At 35.6% G+C, this 20,308-nt stretch overlaps 1 protein-coding gene and 1 long non-coding RNA gene across 3 annotated transcripts; one reads left to right on the forward strand and one right to left on the reverse strand.

Moving 5' to 3' along the window:
* Window positions 1-4,318: 4,318 nt before the first annotated feature.
* On the forward strand, window positions 4,319-11,116 carry LOC103981918 (protein GLUTAMINE DUMPER 3-like). Of its 2 annotated transcripts, XR_010486154.1 has the most exons (5): window positions 4,319-4,492; window positions 6,678-6,737; window positions 8,477-8,613; window positions 8,711-8,848; window positions 9,217-11,116. XR_010486154.1 is itself a non-coding variant. In XM_065105148.1 (4 exons), exon 4 carries the CDS (start codon window positions 10,537-10,539, stop codon window positions 11,020-11,022), a length of 486 nt encoding a protein of 161 aa, XP_064961220.1. In that variant the 5' UTR covers window positions 4,329-4,492; window positions 6,678-6,737; window positions 8,477-8,613; window positions 8,711-10,536; the 3' UTR covers window positions 11,023-11,116. The 2 variants fall into 2 exon arrangements, 1 of the variants encoding a protein (XP_064961220.1); XM_065105148.1 differs by having other exon boundaries at window positions 4,329-4,492; window positions 8,711-11,116.
* Window positions 11,117-16,505: 5,389 nt separating this feature from the next.
* LOC135609164 (uncharacterized) lies at window positions 16,506-20,205 on the reverse strand. The gene is made up of 3 exons (XR_010485693.1): window positions 18,940-20,205; window positions 17,148-18,225; window positions 16,506-17,062 (listed from the first exon to the last, which is right to left on the reverse strand). It is a non-coding gene; the product is annotated as an uncharacterized LOC135609164 (long non-coding RNA).
* Window positions 20,206-20,308: the final 103 nt, after the last annotated feature.

The raw sequence follows: 20,308 nt of genomic DNA on the forward strand, positions 1-20,308 counted from the left end.
TATAATTATCATTAGCCTAAATATTCTTTTTTAGGCAATATATTGGTTTTAAGTGGCCCATGATTCCAAACTTGGTGTAGCTTAACCCATACTATGGCCCATGTTAGTCCCTCTCTATCGTCGTCATTTATAATATAAGAAAAGGATATAATATGGATTTTCGTATATTTTGCACAAACAAAGTGGAGATTATCAAATTAAATTTAAATTAAATAAGATTGAAAATTATTTTTTATTATTATAATCAATACGATAAAAAATCAAAAATATAAAAAAATTATGTGAAGAGATAAAATCCTAAAACTAAAACATAATTATTTTTTATATATATCTCGAGAATGTATAGATTTTGATAGGAGGAGGATGTCAAAAGATATTTCTCTTAAGTTTTTTGTTATCTAAAAGAAAACATAGAATAATTCTATATACTTTTTATAGATGAAGGTATATATGTGGTAAAAAATTTAACTTTTTTCTCACACATAGACAATGAATGTTGAATTCAACTTTTTAAATTTGTATTTGATTGTTGATTTGAATATTTTACTTCATAACAAAATTATCAAAAAAGAGATATGGTACTTTTTAATTTATATAGATATTATGTTTTTTTTTGTACTGAAAAATATCAAATGTACATACTAAATTTTAGTTATATTATTTTTTTTTTCCCAAAGGATAAGCTTCTATGTTTAGTAATATCCTTTTCAAGAATGTACATGAATCAAAATTTATGATATTCATCATTTACTTTGTTTGGTTGAGGCAATTCAATTCAATTATATATCAATAATCCAAAATCCATAATATATATATATATATATATATATATATATATATATATATATATATATATATATATATATATATATATATATATATATATATATATATATATAGTGTTTTGTGTAGGTTTTCCGACATGATAATTATATATTTATTAACTATAGAACAATACCTGATATATTACTATTAAAATTTTTCAAAAGTGAAGTATTGATTCCAAAAAAAAATATTAACAATATTAGTTATTAATTCCACAAATGAGATATTAATATTATTTTATTTGGGTTAAAATTATAAATGGATATCCAATTAACTTATTAATTAAGTTTTTTTGCATAACTGGAAATATAATATTTATATTGATTAATATTTTCTAAATATGCATCTAACAGCACCCGAGAATATTTTTATTCTATTAAATAATGAACTTATCCGCTGATTAATTAAAACAAGAAAGGAACAAAGAGAAGGTGGTCCTTATTGCAATTAATCGTAAGATTGACATTTTGCAATCTAAATAATTAGGTTTGGACTCTAAAAATGTTTTTTTATTTATATAAATGGGATTATTTATATCAATTAATAAGGTCGATTTTGTCAATCTCACTTAGTCAAATTGACTCAACCTGGACTGCATTTTGAAAATTCTCATGAGAATAGAAAAATCCCTAAGCATTAAAAGTCGAATGAGGAAGGAATTTTCCTAAGAAACTTTTGTCTCATTTCAATTTGAGGCGGAAAATATATATACCTCGTATATTGCTTCCAACAAAAGAATAAGTGGGAGTTTGTCTAGCAAAACTCCTTGATGGTTAAGTAATACGTGTACACAAGTGTCGTTTAATTTGTTTCCTACAATTACACGAGGAGACTATTTTATATAACATCATTCTTATGATGGTTGATTTTTAAAAAATATATAATATTTTTATTTAAATTATTTTTAATAAAAAAATAATGGGTTAAGATTCGTTATAGTCCTACAATTTTAGTCATGCACATATTAATTTTTATGATTTATTTATGTTTAAAATAATCTTTATATTTTTTAAAAAATATAGCATATAAATCTCTCCCGTCGAGTCTGAGTTTACGTGAGATATTGATTCATAATAAATTATTAATATAATGACATATATAATTTAGGATTAAAATGCATTCTAGCCCTCGTGATTTTGGCTATGGATTTCTTAAGTTATTATGGTTTTTTTTTGTCTAAAATAACTCTTACATTTTCAAAAACATAACAAATAAGTTTTTCTCGTCAAGTTAAATCAAAATCTATTGACTTATAATAAATTATTAATATAATATATATATATATATAATTTAAATTAAAAAAAACTAAGATCTTCATCTATTGCAGGAGGAGGGGTCATCGTGGATGCGACCACCAGCAACAATACTAAATCGCCATTACCTAGTAGGGCATTGTACGCACATGACATCTCCCATGCTAACGATAAGCTCAGAAGCTTCCGATCTTACCTCAAGTGAATGTGCTTTGACTAATTCGACACTAGGCATATAGTAGTCTTTTGGTCCCTCATTATATTAATGGTTTATTATGAGTCAACATACGACGTAAGCAGAGTTTAATATCTGTTATTTCATATTTGATATTAGAGGCTTATATACTATATTTTTTAAAATATAAGGATTATTTTAGATACGAGCTTAAAAAATCTATGACCAAAATTACAAGACCGAAAATAGACTTTCATCGTAAATTAAATATGTTATTATATTAATAATTTTTTATGAGTAAATATATCTAACATCGGTTAACTCAAATTTGACGAGAGAATTATTTTAAATGAGTAAACTTAAGAGATCAATTATCAAAATCATGAGGCCAAAATGAATCTTAACCCCAAAATAATGATTCCAACTAAATCAGAATCGCTAGAACTAGCACTATATAATTCAGTTTCGATCTTCAAATTTTAAAAACTGAAATTATTTATAGGCCAGGAATAGTCCATGTCCAACAAAAATTTGTTGCCTATTGGACCAATCAAATTGCCTTCCCTAAACACATGAAAAGCTTGTAAGTTTAAAAACGTCCAAACCAAAAATCAATGCTAATAATTATATCGACGGCAGCATAGGGAGAGTTCGTCTCTCTCTCCAAAATTTGGATGCAGCGAGTAGGTCTATTTCTACGTTAATTCTTAGCACTCTCACAACCGATCGTCGCCTTAAGCTTCGTGCATAAATTTATACACAAGACACTTATTAATGATCCCACCAAAATATTCCATTATGTATTTTATTTTTTTAAATAAAATTAAATTACTCTAAGAAGGATTAATGTAACTCTAATCATGCTCATCCGAGCATAACGGTGCATACAGATCAGAAGGTAATTAATTTATATTTTACAATTGATCTAACCTAGACTATTTTGTGTAAGGTACATTTTATTTCTTTATTTATATACATGAGAAAATTTTATCCTCGTGATTTTGTATATATAATAAAAAAAAACATTGATAATATATCATGAAGGTTCCTCCTCTGCTTCAACATCTTAATCAAAATCTTATTGTTTACTTCAATCATGATATTATTGATGTTCATTGTTACAACTTATCTAATTTTCTAGTAAATTACCATGAGTTTATTTTCTTATGAATGTGAAGTTGAGAATTATTATTAATAGGATATATTCTGGTACCGCTCTTGTGGCAACAATCAGCAATCACAATAGTGCCAACGTAGAGCCTCAGGATTGATATGGTGCATTACAACGACATGACATCTCGGATGGGACGATCGCTTGTTCTCGCACTGTCCGAAGACATACGAGATGCTGTCACATATCACAAAGTTGTTTCGGAAAGCTCGGAATGGTGTCATGTAGCGCAGATACATGCAGGTCGATCGACGCTTGCATAGGAGATACAAGCTGGTAGCCCGAGGAGTCAGTCGCTATTAACAAATCACGTATGACCGACTCTCGTTCATAAGTATAAAAGCTGATCCCCTGATCAGCATCAGAGGAAGGACCTTGAACACTTCAACTCCACTTAACCCACTAAATACTAAATTATGTTTTAGAGGGGTCAAGTTGAGAAATACCCCTCTCGACTTCGGCTTATATGCAGGAACTTGATAAGAAAGGAGCAGCAACCAAGCGGGAGGAGGAGTGAGTAATTCTTTGCTCTACCTTATATCAATTCTAGAGATGAAGCCCGAATTGAACCCGACCACCTTCGTTGGAGTATCCACGTGAGCGACTATGCACACTTTAGATTGGATCAAGCCGTACCATATGGGGTTTGATTATTGTTTAGGAAAAACAAAAGTATTTATTGAATATTCAAATTATCAAGGACTTTAAAAAATCAAAATATGTCGAAATGGGTCTACTGGATTTAAGAACGATTTTTTCCCCCCAAAAAAAGTGAATAGGACAATAATATTCGTTTAATATTTAAATAATAGGAGATGTAAGAAAATATCATTATGTTGAAATGTGGATTAGAGCTTACGGATACCGGAGTGGGCCGTCATGATGCGTCAGATAATAAGCCACCACGAGATCAAGCCCACGAGAGAGAGAGAGAGAGAGAGATAGAGGCGTGCTGGTGTGCATCACCGACTCCACTGCCTCAACGAGCCCTACCGTTCTGAGGCCGTTCACCGGGACAAGGTCCAGTTCGCCGTCTCCAATCCGGTCGCGGCAATCCCGAGAAGCTTCGTGAGTCCTGCACCGTCTCCTCCGTTAATCCCTCCCACCCTCCCTCTGATCCCGTCCGATCCCTAGGCAGATTTTCTATTCCATGATTTGTCTAACATCATGTCTGCTTGGCTTCAGTATGACGACTTTCCTGATAGTTTATCGTTTATGGTTTTGTTTTAAAAGAAAGGTCCTGCATTGCCCGCAATTTGTTTGTTGAGATGATTCAAAGGCTATTTAGTAGTGGAACTTAGCGCTTGATCCTTTGCTAAGCTTTCCTCTTGAAATACTTGGTGAATGGTGATCAGGCTTTCCGCAGTAGGTGGGTGGTTGTGGTTTCGATCTGTTCATCACGGATTAGAAGTGTAGTTAGTTATGGATTCAGCTTTTTCTGCTGTTATAATCTTAATGTGTTGAATTAGACCGTGTAGTCGATGTGGGTCGCAACTTTATAGAGCGCGCTGATGGAGATGTGGATATATCAACACCTTCTTTCAAGTATTTAGTGGCTTATGAGAGTACTTTGCTCTTCTTTTTTGATTGAATTGGGAAATTTTAATAGGGGTTTCCAGAAACCAAGCTGTTGAACTCATTCATTGTGCTATAAGGAGATTTATTTTTATGATGCAATGAAGAATACTTCAGGTCAGGCAACAATAACTTGAAATAAATTTTTTGACCCCACAATCATGAGAGATTAGTTTATTAATTACTTGTCCAATATAATTACACTTGAAATGCTTCACAGTTTCTCGATGACACAAGCAACATGGCACGAGTGTGACATTGCATTTTCACAAGGAACTAAGGTAGAAAAGGTTATAATTGAACATAGTTTTTGTAGATTTCTGGGCTGCAATCGTTAAGATGGGTTGAGAAAGAGGTAAGGATATTGTCTATGGGGTATTCAGCTACTGAAAGGGTAAGGTCTTGTATGCTTGAATTCAATGGGGATAAAAGTGTCTGCAGCATGGAAAAACTCTTTTGGCCGATAGATTTTCCCTCTTTCTCACTTCGATTATGTTTTTACATGCCTAATTATTCTTTTGTGATCACTAATTTTCTCCTCATCTTTTGTGGCATAAACCTGTTCAGCGGCAGCTTGCACTTACATTAAAAAGCCATCTTATTTCAGCCTCCAACTCCAGTTTTCAATGTGATGCAATAAAGAAACCCAAACACCACAAAGTTCATCCCCTTCTACCGCAGGCACTAGGTGCAGAAATAGTATGCTTATTTTGACCTGTTTGAGCTATATCAGAAATAGCCAGGATTTTGTGTATTTCCCATCCGACTGACAAGAATTACATACGCAACTCCCCAGGCCCTATCACTTTATCTCTTTCATAATCACACTGACTTGAAGTCCTCAGTTGTGGGACTAATCATATGAAGATCACCCAGTAGCCCATTACAAAGGCTTATTTTAATGTTTAGCTTCCAGGGACATTCTGATGATTCTTCAATGACCAAACTCTTAGACCGTATTATATTAGAATATTTATTCAAATATTTCAAGTATATATTGTCTCTGTGTAAGAAGAGGAGATTGTTCACCTGCCTCTTGCTCCGAATAAGTTGCTGGTTAATCCAAAATTTCTGAAAGTCATGATTTTAAAGTCAGATGAGTGCTCAACCGACTTATGTAAAAGTTGGAGCAAGGAGTTCTGATGGTGTATTTGTGGTCTTTTTTTCTTTAGTTGTTCCATGTGACTTTGTAATTCACTACTCAGAAAGTGGCTTTGACTCTCTTCCTTTGTATAGGTTGCAGCCTTTCTGCTGTGTGGTAATTATTTTTGAGTTTTCTTCATTCTTGGTGGGGTTGTCAGTTTGCAACTTCAGTAAATCCTTTTGTTTGGCAACTGCTATAAAAATAATCGACTGAGCTCATGTAGATATTCCTTAAGTTTGTTTGTACTAAGCTTTCATATCTTAATGTGCCATAACCTTGCCCTCAGAATTGTTACCATATGGATGAGAATATGAGATGTCTTGCATAATAATGCATTATATGGAATGTCCAGTTGTTTAATTTATTTTATCTTATCAAATGGAACAGTTATCATTCAATGTTTTGCTCAAGAGACAAATTTACCAAGTGTATTTGTAAAAGTTGTCAACTAGCTTCGAGTGATAACGTCTTCCCAAAAATTCTCCTTAGCACCATTTTGCCAAACACTGACTATCATATGTTTTATATGTGAAGAAACATGGAAGACTTGTCTTGCTGATCAAAGGATACACTGCAACTTCAGTTTCCCATCTGGTAAATTCCATATAACTGAATCCTTTCTACTGAATGCAGAGATGAATGTATGTTGCTAACTTGCTCACTTTGACATTGCTGTTATCGAAATTTCTTTCTGTATACCTATATAACTTTGAAGAATAACATAATCTAGTGATAAATACTCGCAGACAATTCATCCATAAGTAAATATTGCAGCAGGCTACTTAACCTGTGGTTCCATGATTTATTGTTGGTTCAGAAAATATTAAGTTGTAGCAATATCCTGTTTACATAAGACAACATGTGATAAATGGCACTAATCATATGAAACAGAAGGGCGAAAACTATGATTAGTTGTAATTGTCATCTTTATTGCTGAATACTATTATAAAGTTAAATCTTCTATTTACTGCCATAAATTTATCTTCCCCTGCCTGCTATACTCAAGGTGTTTGATTCCAAGTAATCTACTCATGCAATATAGACTTACCTAAGAAATGTTCAATTCCAAGTTGTCATCCACAAATTACAGTAACAACTATAACATTTTTCGCATGAGTAGCAAGCAAACAGGGAAAACAGAAGATCTGAATTTGATGTTGAAATCATAGACCATCAAAACTTTAGTTCCCTGTATGCTCCAGGTGACAGTGACACACATGAACAAGTCAAATCCTTGGTGATAATTCCATAGGTAGACAAATATAGCTTTATGTGATAATCAAACCTACAGTGACTTGCATTCAAATTCTTCAGGTGAATTGGAATGCATAGCTGATGACCAAACTAACTAATTAGCATTGACAAAGTTGTCAAAACATATATTTGGAAAACATGATTTAAGAATTACGACTAATCAGGGTTTGCTTCACCAATTATAAGCCATCAGGTTTCTGTAATTCGACCAAACCACTCATGCTTTATGACTGTTTTTTTGGTGAGTCATCCACTTGGCTCACAGTCTTATGCTTCTGTCAAACCACCCTTTAAGAATCTTTTTTTGGTCTGGTCACATCACTGCTCTTGTTTTACTCATGATGGAGCTGGCAATTATTTCCCTTACAACAGAACCATTTGGAGTGTATTATCCACCATAATGATCTCTTCATGAGACAGTATGTGCATATGTGAATCTTATAATTTAATGTTGTTCTTGCAAAATAGCATATTTCCAGCTGCATATGTTATTATTTGCTGACAGAGACATTAATGTCTTGTTCAATGAGAAAATGACTTCCACCAATCTCTAATACTGTGATGCAATTGTCCAGCTTACTCATTGCATTTGGACCATATCACCTATGATTACATAACATTTAGATTATCTTTATTTTTAATAGCTCAAACACTTGCTGCATTCATGCTCTCTGGTAAGCATTGGAAAATACAACGACTAAAAGCCACGAGTGCATCTCTCACCTTGTTTCTTCATGGACATGAGCATCTGTGACAGAAGCATACAGAATGAGTTCCTGGGCCTTGCATGATGACGTTGTTTCCTCACCTGCTTAGTCTTCACGTCATGATGAAGCCAATATGAGATGCTTCGTGTGGCTCTGTATCCGTTATGTGAAATATTTCATGATGGATCACGTATGGGAGTCTGTCAAATTCATCAGTTGTTCTTTCCATAGTGAAAGAAAAAGAGTCATGACTTGGATCATTAGCAAGGATCCTTTTCTTTTATTTTCCTCCTGCTTTAATTTACTTTCAATGGGCACAATGATCGGATAGGTAATTCTGATGTGCCTTGCAATCTTGGCTTGTGACGACAGATTCCATCACATCTCCCATCAGCAGCACAGCCCTCCTTATCCTCCACTCAAGTGGCATTTGGTGGGTTGGGAGGAACAGGAATGCATACTCCGCATGGTTACGCAATCAAAAAGCATTCATCTTTTTTGAAAGAGAGGTAGCACTCGCTTTACATAATAAAGATTATCAAGTTATATTTTATATGTTTATCCCTTGTTGACTTACATCAGCTTGCCGCTTTCCGCTTTGTATAGCTTTGCCACTGTTTACTTGAACTGCTTATGATGCATGGCTTGATGGTGCTTTGAGATGGCCAGAAACTACGTGGAGCAGGGTACCACGGATCCTGGGCTCTTCTTTCAGGCGGAGGACCTGATCCCGACGCTGTGAATGTAAGTGCATCGTGGTGAGCTTACCGATATACCTCTCTAATTATCTGTTGATTTCTTCCATATATTTCATACTTATATATTTGGTATGCATGATATGCTTCTTCATCATCAAGAAAGTTCAGATCATTTACTAATCTACTACATAATCATGTAATTCTGATTATTGAAAATTTTCTACCTGGTGTTTCCATCTCCACGAGAGATGCTTAGAGGTCTATTAAGGAAATAAAACTAAACCTAGTCAAGCTTATTTTTGACACAAGTTAACTGTAGACATGCTCCCTTTCAAGTCCTCGTCCTTACAAATTAGGTCTGTACGTAGAAACTATTTCATGTCTTTCTTTTCCTTTTTCATGACAATATTACAGGGTTAAGGTTACGCATGAATATGCTAAATGAATATGACTGGAATTGGTAATCAATATTATTTTGGAACTACCCATCCGTTTGTCGCCGAACCATTGGAACACCAAAAAAGAAACCATGGGCTTGCTCTTGGCCAAACTTGGAGTTAGGGAGTCCATCTGTTTGTATCGTCTTATGCACGGCCAATACATGATGCGTTTCTGGAAAGATGCATCAAACTTTAGTGCCACTGAGTAAAATTACTTGTATATCCCTCTAAAGCAAATGATTTGTATACTTATCCCTCTCTCTATATATATATTCTTTAAAGCCTAAAAACTTGCATATACACATACATATATATCATTGTGATTGGTCTGTTTTAAGTTTATCATTTGGTTGAAATTTTATTTTACATTTAAGACTCATTATGATATTGAAAATATTAGGGTATTATATATATTGAAAATATATATGTAACGTACATAGAGGATATATATGCATGTGGTATATTAAAATTTATCATGACATGTATAATATTAGTTTGAGTTAAAGAAACATGTACAAAACGAGACCTAAATGGAAGGATATTATACGAAGCCCCTATTGGAAATAGGCGATCATACATTTCCCAATGCATCCCTTTCAGATCAAAGCACACCAAACAGAAATTGACAGAGGTGAGGCCACCACCTTCTTGTCTACTAGTGCGGTGAATGAGATGTATCAGGATGCCTAATATGAACAGAGGTGGGGCCTCTATTGATAAAGCACACAATTAATAGCACCCAAATTGATGTTTAGGCATCTAAAAGCATCGGTGCCTTCAAAGCGAGGTTCGTGAATAGGGAGTGTTTATCCTTTAATTGTATCATTGAGCTGTAGTGCAGTAAGGTTGAATGAACTATGATTCAGTGTTGAAAGGGGTGATAGCTGATTGAGTACTCATCTGAATTTAAATTTAAATTTGACTAACTAATTCTTATCTTCAATCCAAACCTGACTCGTTCAAAACTCACGTAAATTAAGTGTTGCATGGAACTCTTTTTTTTTTTTTTTGGCTATGAAATTAGACGGCAAAATTCACCAACATATTAGGTTTACATGAAGTATGCTCAAGTAGATAAAAAAAATGGGTGTCCATATTAAGAGTACGTACGGGCAGTACAGCCAACGTTTTCGGAGTAAATATAATTCTCGAATATTTTAATCATATTAGTTTAAAATAATTTCACTCATGACATCCCCGAACTATAGATATCCGCTTTCCTTCAGATACACCTCCCCACTAAAGTAAAGTGCAGGCCATTATTCTCGCTCTCTCTCTCTCTCTCTCTCTCTTAATGAGGTCCGGAGGCGAGTTTAACACAAGCGGTGGCGCCACCGCCGCCAAGTCGCCGTCCCCCGCCTCGTCGGGCCCGCCGCACTCGTCGTGGCAGTCGCCTGTTCCCTACCTCTTCTGCGCGCTGGCGGTGATGCTGGGTCTCATCGGCTTCGCCTTCCTCATCCTCGCCTGCTCCTACTGGAAGCTCGCCAGCTACCTCGAATCTGGCAACGACCGCGGCGGCCGTGACCGCGAAGTGGACGGTCCAGCAAGCGGTGGCGACGCTGCCAAGCCCCCGCCGCTCTGCGAGGAGAGCGTCGTCGTCATCATGGCCGGCGACTGCAAGCCCACCTTCCTCGCGACCCCGGTCGCCAGCCGCGCCGCTACCTCCTCGGACGAAGGCGACGACACCCGCGAAGCCGCGACGGAATGGAAGAACAAAGACAGCACCCAACGCCAAGGCGTCGGAAATAGTAGCGAGGAGCAAGCCGTCAACCAACAGTAAAAGTCTTCTTTTTGTTCCTTAGATTGATCTGTAAGTAACTTTGGTTCTTCAGATTCAGAGATTTTGAGCTGCAAATGCAAATTCTTGAGCTGAATTGAAGGTTTGTCCTTTGAATTATTTATTTTCTGCATGAAAATTACCAGCTCGATCATTTCTTGGAATTTTTAATGGTAAGTACGACAGTAATTATTGGACAAAGACTTGTTAAGAAGGTTCCCATTATATTAATCCTTTACAGAAATTGCAATGGGGTTAGAGCTGCCTACAGATCAAATTATAGCTAAAACCTGGACGTCACTACTTGCTATGGTTGAAAAGAAGAAGGGGATGGATGATGGCTGCCATTGTAAGCTATCGAATCAAACATCGACAAAAGTGTATTATGGCAACCAGCTCGGTCATCATTTATGCCAACCTTTAGAAGACTTACGCGTGCACTCGCCAAACTGGCAACACATTCAATGTTGTTGTTGATACCGATAAATCAATCTCTTCCTTTCATCTATTCCCCCCATCATCTACAGAAGTATTCTCGTTTATATCATGTGTTGATCACTAATTCAAAAATCTTGGTCATGGAATTTGAGACTTTGTGAGGATTCCTATGAAATTGATTGAAGCATGAGAGTCCTCGTGCTCACTCATCATGTCCTCATCCTCATCTTGTTCTTCGCCACGCAACAAAGCTGTTATATATATTTCATATAAAATTCGTAGCATTTATTTTGCATGCTTATATTCTGTGCCACACGGAATTCAAAAGCCGAAACGGCTCCAAAATATCCGCTTCCCTCCAAAATCACGCATCAAGAGTCGTGCAGTGTCGCAAACAGAGCCCGTGTTAGCCCTCTCCACTATATATAGACACCGAGGCCAGAACAGAGGCTCCCTCTCAAAAGGATAGCACGGCGCGGCGGTTGCGACAGAGGAGATGCGATCGACCTCTTCGTCGATCTCTGCCTGCTTGGCGTTCTTCCGCATCTCCCTGTACGGCATCATCCTCGCCTCCAGATCTGTCTGCTTAGCCGACGATGCCGCTGCTCCGTCCGTCACCTCTCTCACCTCTTCCGACAGATCCGCTCCGATCTATCCGAGATCACGGAGGATCGTGGAAGGTATGGCACATTAGTGAGGAAAAATTTGTAGATCTGAAGTTTCCTTGTGGGTCTGCTGTGTGGTTCTTGGAGCAGGTGGTGTGCGAGTTATAGATAGGCTTGGACGAGTCGTAATCAAGCTCGGCTTCGGCATCGAGAAGGAGGAACTGGGGCGTCAGGGGATTAGGATCGCCCATCCATTTAGGTGTTCACCAGATAGAGGTAAGGATATGCGATCGAGAAGTAGTACTGCTCCTCTTTGAACTGCAGCGCCCCGATCCAACCCTTGGGGTGGGTTTGGTTGGAACCGGGGAGGATCGGGGACGGTGGCCACGGCAACGAGGGACTTGAGGAAGAGGGACGGACAAGGGAGTCGGTGGAGCCGATGTCGCTCTCGCAGACCTCGAACATCGACATGCGCCCATGGCTGGAGCCGAATTGACCCTCCACGTGAGCACACTGCTATATGGCCGCGTCCTCCCCCGTAATACAGCCGCGCTACCGCACACAACACACACACACACACACACTCTCTCTCTCTCTCTCTCTCTCTCTCTCTCTCTCTCTCTCTCTCCACTTCTCTTCTCCTCTCTGCTTGAACACTTCTCTCGTCTTTCTTTGTGGTGTTCTTTGGGTTCTTGCTATTGGTTTAGTTCTTTCAATGGTCGAAGACGAGGGCCATCGGGAGAAGCCATTCTCACACCGAGAGCGCCTGAGGCCCGCCCTGAGATTGCCAATAACAAGGCAGGCAGTGGAAATGGCCGTTGAGAATACCAACTCGGATAATACCCCGGCACCATTAACATGGTGCTTAGCATTAGACCATCCTCTTTCATTTTTTCTACGCCGCCGATTGTTCGGCCGTGTAACCTATTTTTATCCTAACCTGACTGCTTTATCACCCTCCAATCAGCATCCGAGGGATAGAATGTCTCGGTCTCACCTCCCCTTGGCTCGACTCCGTGGGCTTGCTTCGGTTCCCACGAATGAAGTCCCATTGATAGGTAGGAAGAGGAAAAAGAAAAAAAAAGGTAGGAAGAAAGTGGCTGTCACCCTCTGATCAGCATCCGAGGGACAGAATGTGTCGGTCTCAAGCTTTCCCTTGGTTAGACTCGGTGGGGTCTCTGTGATATCACCCTCTGATCAGCCTCCGAGGTACGAATCGAGCCGTCTTAGTTGGTAGGAAAAGTGGCGATCACCGGCTGATCAGCGTCCGAGGGATAGACTGTCTCAGTCTCATCTTCCCTTGGCTTCAGCCAGTGTGACCGCTGTGGTCCCCACAAAACGAGCTAGTAGGAAGTTTGAACGGTTGAGGTGCACGCACATCCGAAGGCTTTTGTATCATAGGGAAGAAAAGATCGCCGGAGGACATGGCTGAGATGAGAATAGGCTGGAGAGATTACGTGACTAGTTGAGCCAGAGTGGCACTTTGTTGCTCCGCATCAAACCCAATGGAACTTATACTTGTGCTGTGTTGAAATTCTCAAATTATCTAGTAATATGAAATACTCAATATTTGTCTTTAAAATAATTATGACATTAAGTGATGTACATATTGAATTTGAATTTGAAATCTATCACTTATATAATAATATATTAATCAATTCAAATATTTTTAATAGAGACGCTTGATACCTCTTATATGACAACTCAGTTTCTATAATGTGGCTTTGATGGTATAAGAGTTATCGAATAAGAATGCTTTCGATTGATTGCAAGCTAATGTCTTGGCAGCTGAGTCGTATGGTTTGCTACAAGTTCTAGAAGCTTTCTTATCGTCATTTTCATTTCATGTTTTTACATACCTAGAATCTTAACTTGCCAATTAAAGGCACTGCCGAACAAGAAATTTGCAACACACGCAGAGGAGTCCGTGCAATGCATGCGAAGTTCAAATCTTCTCGCAGGTGCCACCTTTGATTTTTTTTTCTTGCAGCCTCTCCATCCACCAAAGGTATGTTCTTTTTGTTTGCTCTTCTCATTTATAGCATATGTCACTGAACACAAGCACAATCACGTGGTAGGTGATGTTGATGTTTCGTGAACGTTTCAACACAGCATATGGTATAGCTCAAAATCCATTGGCTTAGTTTGTTTATGCATTTCACTCTCTTTGGCTCGCCTGGGACTAATTAATCAAACGTAAGTACTTTGCAGTGCGCAAAGTATTATTGACGAAGCTTATTTTAAATTGGTAGCTACTTTGCATTGCACAAAGAGACGTGAGATTGATTAATCCTTAAGTACACCGTTACGAGTTGCTATGCTTGCATGCAAAAGGTGTTTCTGAGCTTGACTAACTATATGGAATAAATGGTTTGTAGTAAAATTTGATTTGCTCAAACTCTTGGCCTATCCTTATTCTAATAACCTTAGAGAGTGGTCACCACAATGCATCTCTTGCAACTAAGTTTTGTTGAATCACATCACATTTAGGGTTTATTGATATGTAAGTGATCATAAGAATTCTGATGAGAATATCTATTGGTGATGGATCTCAGTACGCCATGTGCAACCTTGCACAGAAAAGGGAATAATTGTGGTTTGATTTTCGACGAGAAAGGTGTAATGTGAACAGCTCGACCGGCTTGACAGGTTCGTCGTCGGATTCAACTGCAGCTACCGCAAGATATAGTCATGCACGGCGAGTTGGACTGCAGCTGTTTCGTCGTCGGATTAAAACTTGAGAGCGAGATATAGTCATGCAACCTACCGCAAGATGTGGCTGCCTGGGATTCAAGTACGTGTCGCTCATCAGGTCACCGACCGTGATATTTAATCAAGGGCGATTTTTCTTTTGAAAAATCTTTTTTGGATTTTTTTTCATATAACACGTTATTTCTATATTTTTTATTCTATATTTTTATCCTTTCCTTATAAAATAGTTTCTTTAGGCTAAATCGATAAGCTATTATAGTATTTTTAAATAACATTATAGTGGTTTATAATAATATTTTTTAATTGTCCAGAAATACCGTGAATTCATGAAAAATATTGAAACCAAATAATGTCACCTTATTTTTTATTATTATAATTCATTCATAATAAATCATTATAAATATTATTGGATTTTTTAAATATTTAAACCTATATTTAATACAAAGAATATAGAATTTTATCATGATTTATTTAGAAATATACAAGGATCTTTATTTTTTATTTTTTATAAATAAAAAAATAAATCTTATAATATTTTCAAAATAATATATGCTTAAATTTGGTTACATAAACAAGCTTGTAATACCTTAAAACATGTCATAATAAATTTAAAATTATTTTAAAATCACTTAAGAATGCTCAAATACAATTTTTTATTAAATATTAATTAAAAAAATTCATAATTAATATTTATAAGAAATTTGAATCAATTTAACTCATTTTTTTAATTAGGTTGTTGGGTTTTTAGTTCAATAATAATATATATTTAATTATATTCAAGTACACTACAATTAGTTTGGTTGAATAAAAAAAATTATAACCAGATTAAAATAAATGGTTTGATTTAATGAACAACATTATCACTTTATTATAATTGATTGATTAACCAAACTAATTATATAATGTATGGAATCAAAACATTTTAGTTACTCATCCTCAATTAGATTGGTATTACAACTTATGGCCTAAACAAAATGTTTTATCATCACTTATTTATATTAGGGGCTTCCAATGCAATGAAAGCAAATAATACATAATTAATTTAATCTATCTATTTTAATAAATTTGATTAGTTTAAAATATTTTTTTATATATAATAAACTATCATATATCAACATCTACTCAGAAGAAAAAAACAAAATAATTAAAAAAATTCATTCTTGACTAAAAATTAAAAATCTTGATAGGAGATTTATGTTTATAGATGAAAGTTTATTAATTAAAAATACCATTATGGAACGAAAATTTATTTTTTGAATCAAATAAAAATTATTACCTTTTTCAAAGAAAACATTATGCATTTAGTTTGATATGTTTGTATTTTTTTATTTTTAGATGTTTTTATTTTTGCATTAGAGCTTATAAAAAAGGGCTAGAGTGTTGTAGTACATCAATCTGAAATTGATCAATGAATTAATTTCCTTTTTCATCTTGTGTAAATAGTGTGAGTTTATAAGTACTTTTTCCAATGGAATTATTTTATCGTTTATGTGTAAGACATGCGGAGGTGCAAAACATTCGTTTCGGAATACATTCCTCTATTATCAAGAAAAAATATTATTATTTGTACTACATCAAATTGCTTAGGATATGATCAGGTATGAGTTTTTTTTTTGCATGCACAACTGTAAAGAAATATTTAACATGTTACAGTGTCAATATAATTAATATATAAAATAAAAACAAATCTACTGGTAGAAAAGAAAGCAGTAGTGTTGGAGTAGAGGAGTTATACCAAATCAAGAGTAAAATTGTAAAGAAAGAAATCGGAATGGGAAATAGAAGTGAGACGAAGCAGAAAACAGCTACCAGAATTACTAGACATGACTAGGTTTATTTACAGAGATCACCAGAAGTGTGTCAATTGATGATATTACTTGTTTGTATCTTCAATATTAAGAGGCAAGATCAGTGAGAAAAATGAGTGCGACTATGTTTCTACTGCATGGCTTTTGTAACAATATTCTTCGCATCATCTTATTATTTATGCGAATACTTCTTGCCTTAGTGGACTGAGAAATATCAAAATTAGATCAAAGACTAAGGCACAAAACATCAATATTCGGGAACTAAAGTTGCTTTACTAGGCTTTGTTTTCATGGCGAAATACCTTTGCCATCTTACATAATTAGAGTTTTGGGTCGTGGAATATTTATTTTATCTTCTTCTGTCTTATGTATTGGATTATATTTTCTATGATTTGAAGGGCCAGGGGGAAATCTTGAAGCATACCTTCAAATGGCAACTCGTGGCCTTTTGCCTAATGATTTCCTTGTCAAAGTTTCAGACTGCAGTATAAAATCGGAAGGGAAAGTTATGGTTACCTTCACAAGTTGTACAGTAAAAATAGCACTTCGAAGTAGTTAAGCTTACCGATCTAAAGAGCATCTAATAGCTGTTCTCCTATAGCTGCCAGAAGTTCCCCTTTGACGGTTTTTGGTCTCGTGTAATTCCAAGTATTTCTGTTATCGCAGTACCGTCTAATGACCATGAGTGTCCACCTGTATAGGGAAGAAAATGACCATGACTAAAAGAAGACAATTACTGTAAAATATAAAGGATATCAGAAGTTATGTACTACTAAATAACTTTTGTCAAAGGAAACCATTTTGTTGTTCCTAAATAAGTATATATTCTTGCAAGGTAAACCTTAAATATGTTTGTTTGTCATCTTTTAGCAAACCACTATCATATGTAGAGCTTTTAGTGTTCCCATATTTGACATCTTCTCTAACATTTTGGACACGTCTAGTGCATAGAAATCGACAGTGGTATGAAACAAACCCTTTTTTATTATTTTATTGGAGATGCATGACTAATATAATTACAATATTTTTTGCATGTTAAAAAAAGAACTTATTAGCTAAGGTACCATGACTAATATAATTACAATATTTTTTGCATGTTCAAAAAAGAACCTCTTAGCTTAGTTACCAAGAGAGCAAAAAAAAGTTTGTGTTCACTTATTTGACATCTTCTCTGTTTTGGGCACGTCTAGTGCATAGAAGTCAGCAATGGTATCAAATAAACCCTTGTTTATTATTTTATTGGAGATGCATGACTAATATAATTATAATATTTTTTGCATGTTAAAAAAAGAACTTCTTGGCTAAGGTACCATGACTAATATAATTACAATATTTTTTGCATGTTAAAAAAGGAACCTCTTAGCTTAGTTACCAAGAGAGCAAAAAAAAGTTTTAGTGTTCACTTATTTGACATCTTCTCTGTTTTGGGCACGTCTAGTGCATAGAAGTCAGCAATGGTATCAAATAAACCCTTTTTTATTATTTTATTGGACATGCATGACTAATATAATTGTAATATTTTTTGCATATTAAAAAAATAACTTGCTTAACTAAGTTACGCAAAGTGAGCAGAAAAAAAAATAAAGAAGCCTTATCTGCTTGTCTGCATGTACAAGGACAGCAGCACCTTTGAGTTCTTCCTCCTGGAGAAGCACAAGGGACGGATATTATATCATGTACTCAAACACTTAAAAGACTCTTTAAACGTGATATGATATGCTATTCAGAACAAACTGTACATTGTATAATGGTTCGCACCAAAGGATCAGGCTGTCATGCTCCCCAGCAACTTTAAGCCCCAAACAAGAGCACCCTTTTATGATTATGAAAGGACATACAACTTTCTAACTTTTTATCGATTCTCTTAACCCTGCTTGCTAAAGAAATGTAGTACAGAGAGGTGGAAAGCTATATTACATCTTCAATCTATAACCCGATCAATCCCCAGTTGTTGCACATAGAAATTATATACAGGGATGACAGTGAACTGGTGATGACACAAAAACATTTCCACCATGCTGTGGATATCCCCTTTAAGAAATCGCTTAAGGGTCACAGTGGTAAACATGATATAGGTCATGGCTATCTAACAGTGAAACAACCAATGGCATAAAATATACAGCATGTGGAGATCATCATTATGAGATGCTAGAACATGGCACTGATTGGAAAGAGAAAGAATACCAACATATGATAAACAATTAATTTAGTTCATATCTGTTATTTTTTTATTTAGTCCATGTCTGTTGAAATTTGGCAAAAACAATAAATATACGGGAAAGTAAGATCAGACATTGCAGTCTTGTCGTACTTATTTGTGTCATAAGGATGTAGTATAAGAGACAGTCGTTTACAACCTGTGTGACATGCCACCGGAATAGCAGCAGATTCATCTTTAGGTTAGCATCTCCAATAGGTTCTGCAGAAAACAATGTGAAGAAATTGCTGAAAACATAGTTTCTTCGATGGTTACATTTGTACTGCACAAAACATGCTTCACGGAAAGAAGATAATAACAGAACCAGAGCCCAGAAGGTTTCAGTTTTTGCAGTTTGGTGACTTCCATAGTTTTTTTATTGAACTTTGTGGATTTCCACCAAAGATATCAGAGATCAATTGAATATAAATCTGTATATAACAGACTTCAATCCTAGAGCAGAAACAATTTGTACATAGGCATCAAAAGAAAATGCTATGGGAAGAAAATGATACTTTATCATCAGCCTGCCACTTGCTTGAATGGTAGACAGACAATCAAGCATATTGACTGTTCCTATCTTCAATGGAACAAAATATGAAGTGAGGTTCACGAGACTCTCATCTTAACATGGCTTTTTAAAGCTGTAGCAGAAAACGATAATAAATTGATACTACAGTCAAGAAGAAACAGAATATTTCTAAAAGAGCACGGAAATATGGTTGGGTTATTGTCTCCACTGAGTCACTCTGTTCAATCTATAATTGCAGAGAAAGATGCCTGGACCTTAATTTCTTAGTTTCTATCAGCATCTCACCAATTCAACCATGCCTTGTGCAAAGATCCAGGATCACTCTACATCCCTCAATTAAGGGGCTTCTAAACATGCATCTGGGTTAGGAATTTTTCATTAGCCATTAAGGAAAACCCATGAGCTAGTTACACAAATAGTCTTTCATAACTATTTGTGGCACGCATAAGTACAGTCATCTAGTCTAAATTCAAGTGTTTTACTAACACAGAGAAAGCCTTATGTTGAAGAATTGAGTGCAGATTTCAGGAAGAGGAAACACAACTATAAATTGCAGATTTCAGGTTTCCAGCCATAAATTATATGATGAGTGCAGGATGCAATTGTTAATTAACAGATCATACATGTCTTCCATGATATTAGATAATAAGATATTGTTGGTTCTTATGAATGGTTTTTCTCATACACAAGAAATTATACTCATTCACAAGAAATTATATTCAGTCATAAAATGTCTAAACTAGCAGCCACAAACATGAAGGTAAACACACAGCAGATACTCATTCACATCTATCACATAACTAAAGAAAACGTGATGTATGATAGATTAAAAAGAGAAAACCAGCAGGTACTTGTTTCCCCATCTGTTTCAGCAAACATAAATTTCACATCAGAAAATTGGAAGAAAAAAAATATTAAAAGAACAAAAGTCATCAGAAACAAAACCTTGCAAAAGATGAAGTCCATCTTATTCTGCTACAGCACTATAGAAAAAAAG

Source organism: Musa acuminata, chromosome BXJ2-4 (assembly GCF_036884655.1).
Source record: "Musa acuminata AAA Group cultivar baxijiao chromosome BXJ2-4, Cavendish_Baxijiao_AAA, whole genome shotgun sequence".
Classification (NCBI taxonomy): Eukaryota; Viridiplantae; Streptophyta; class Magnoliopsida; order Zingiberales; family Musaceae; genus Musa; species Musa acuminata.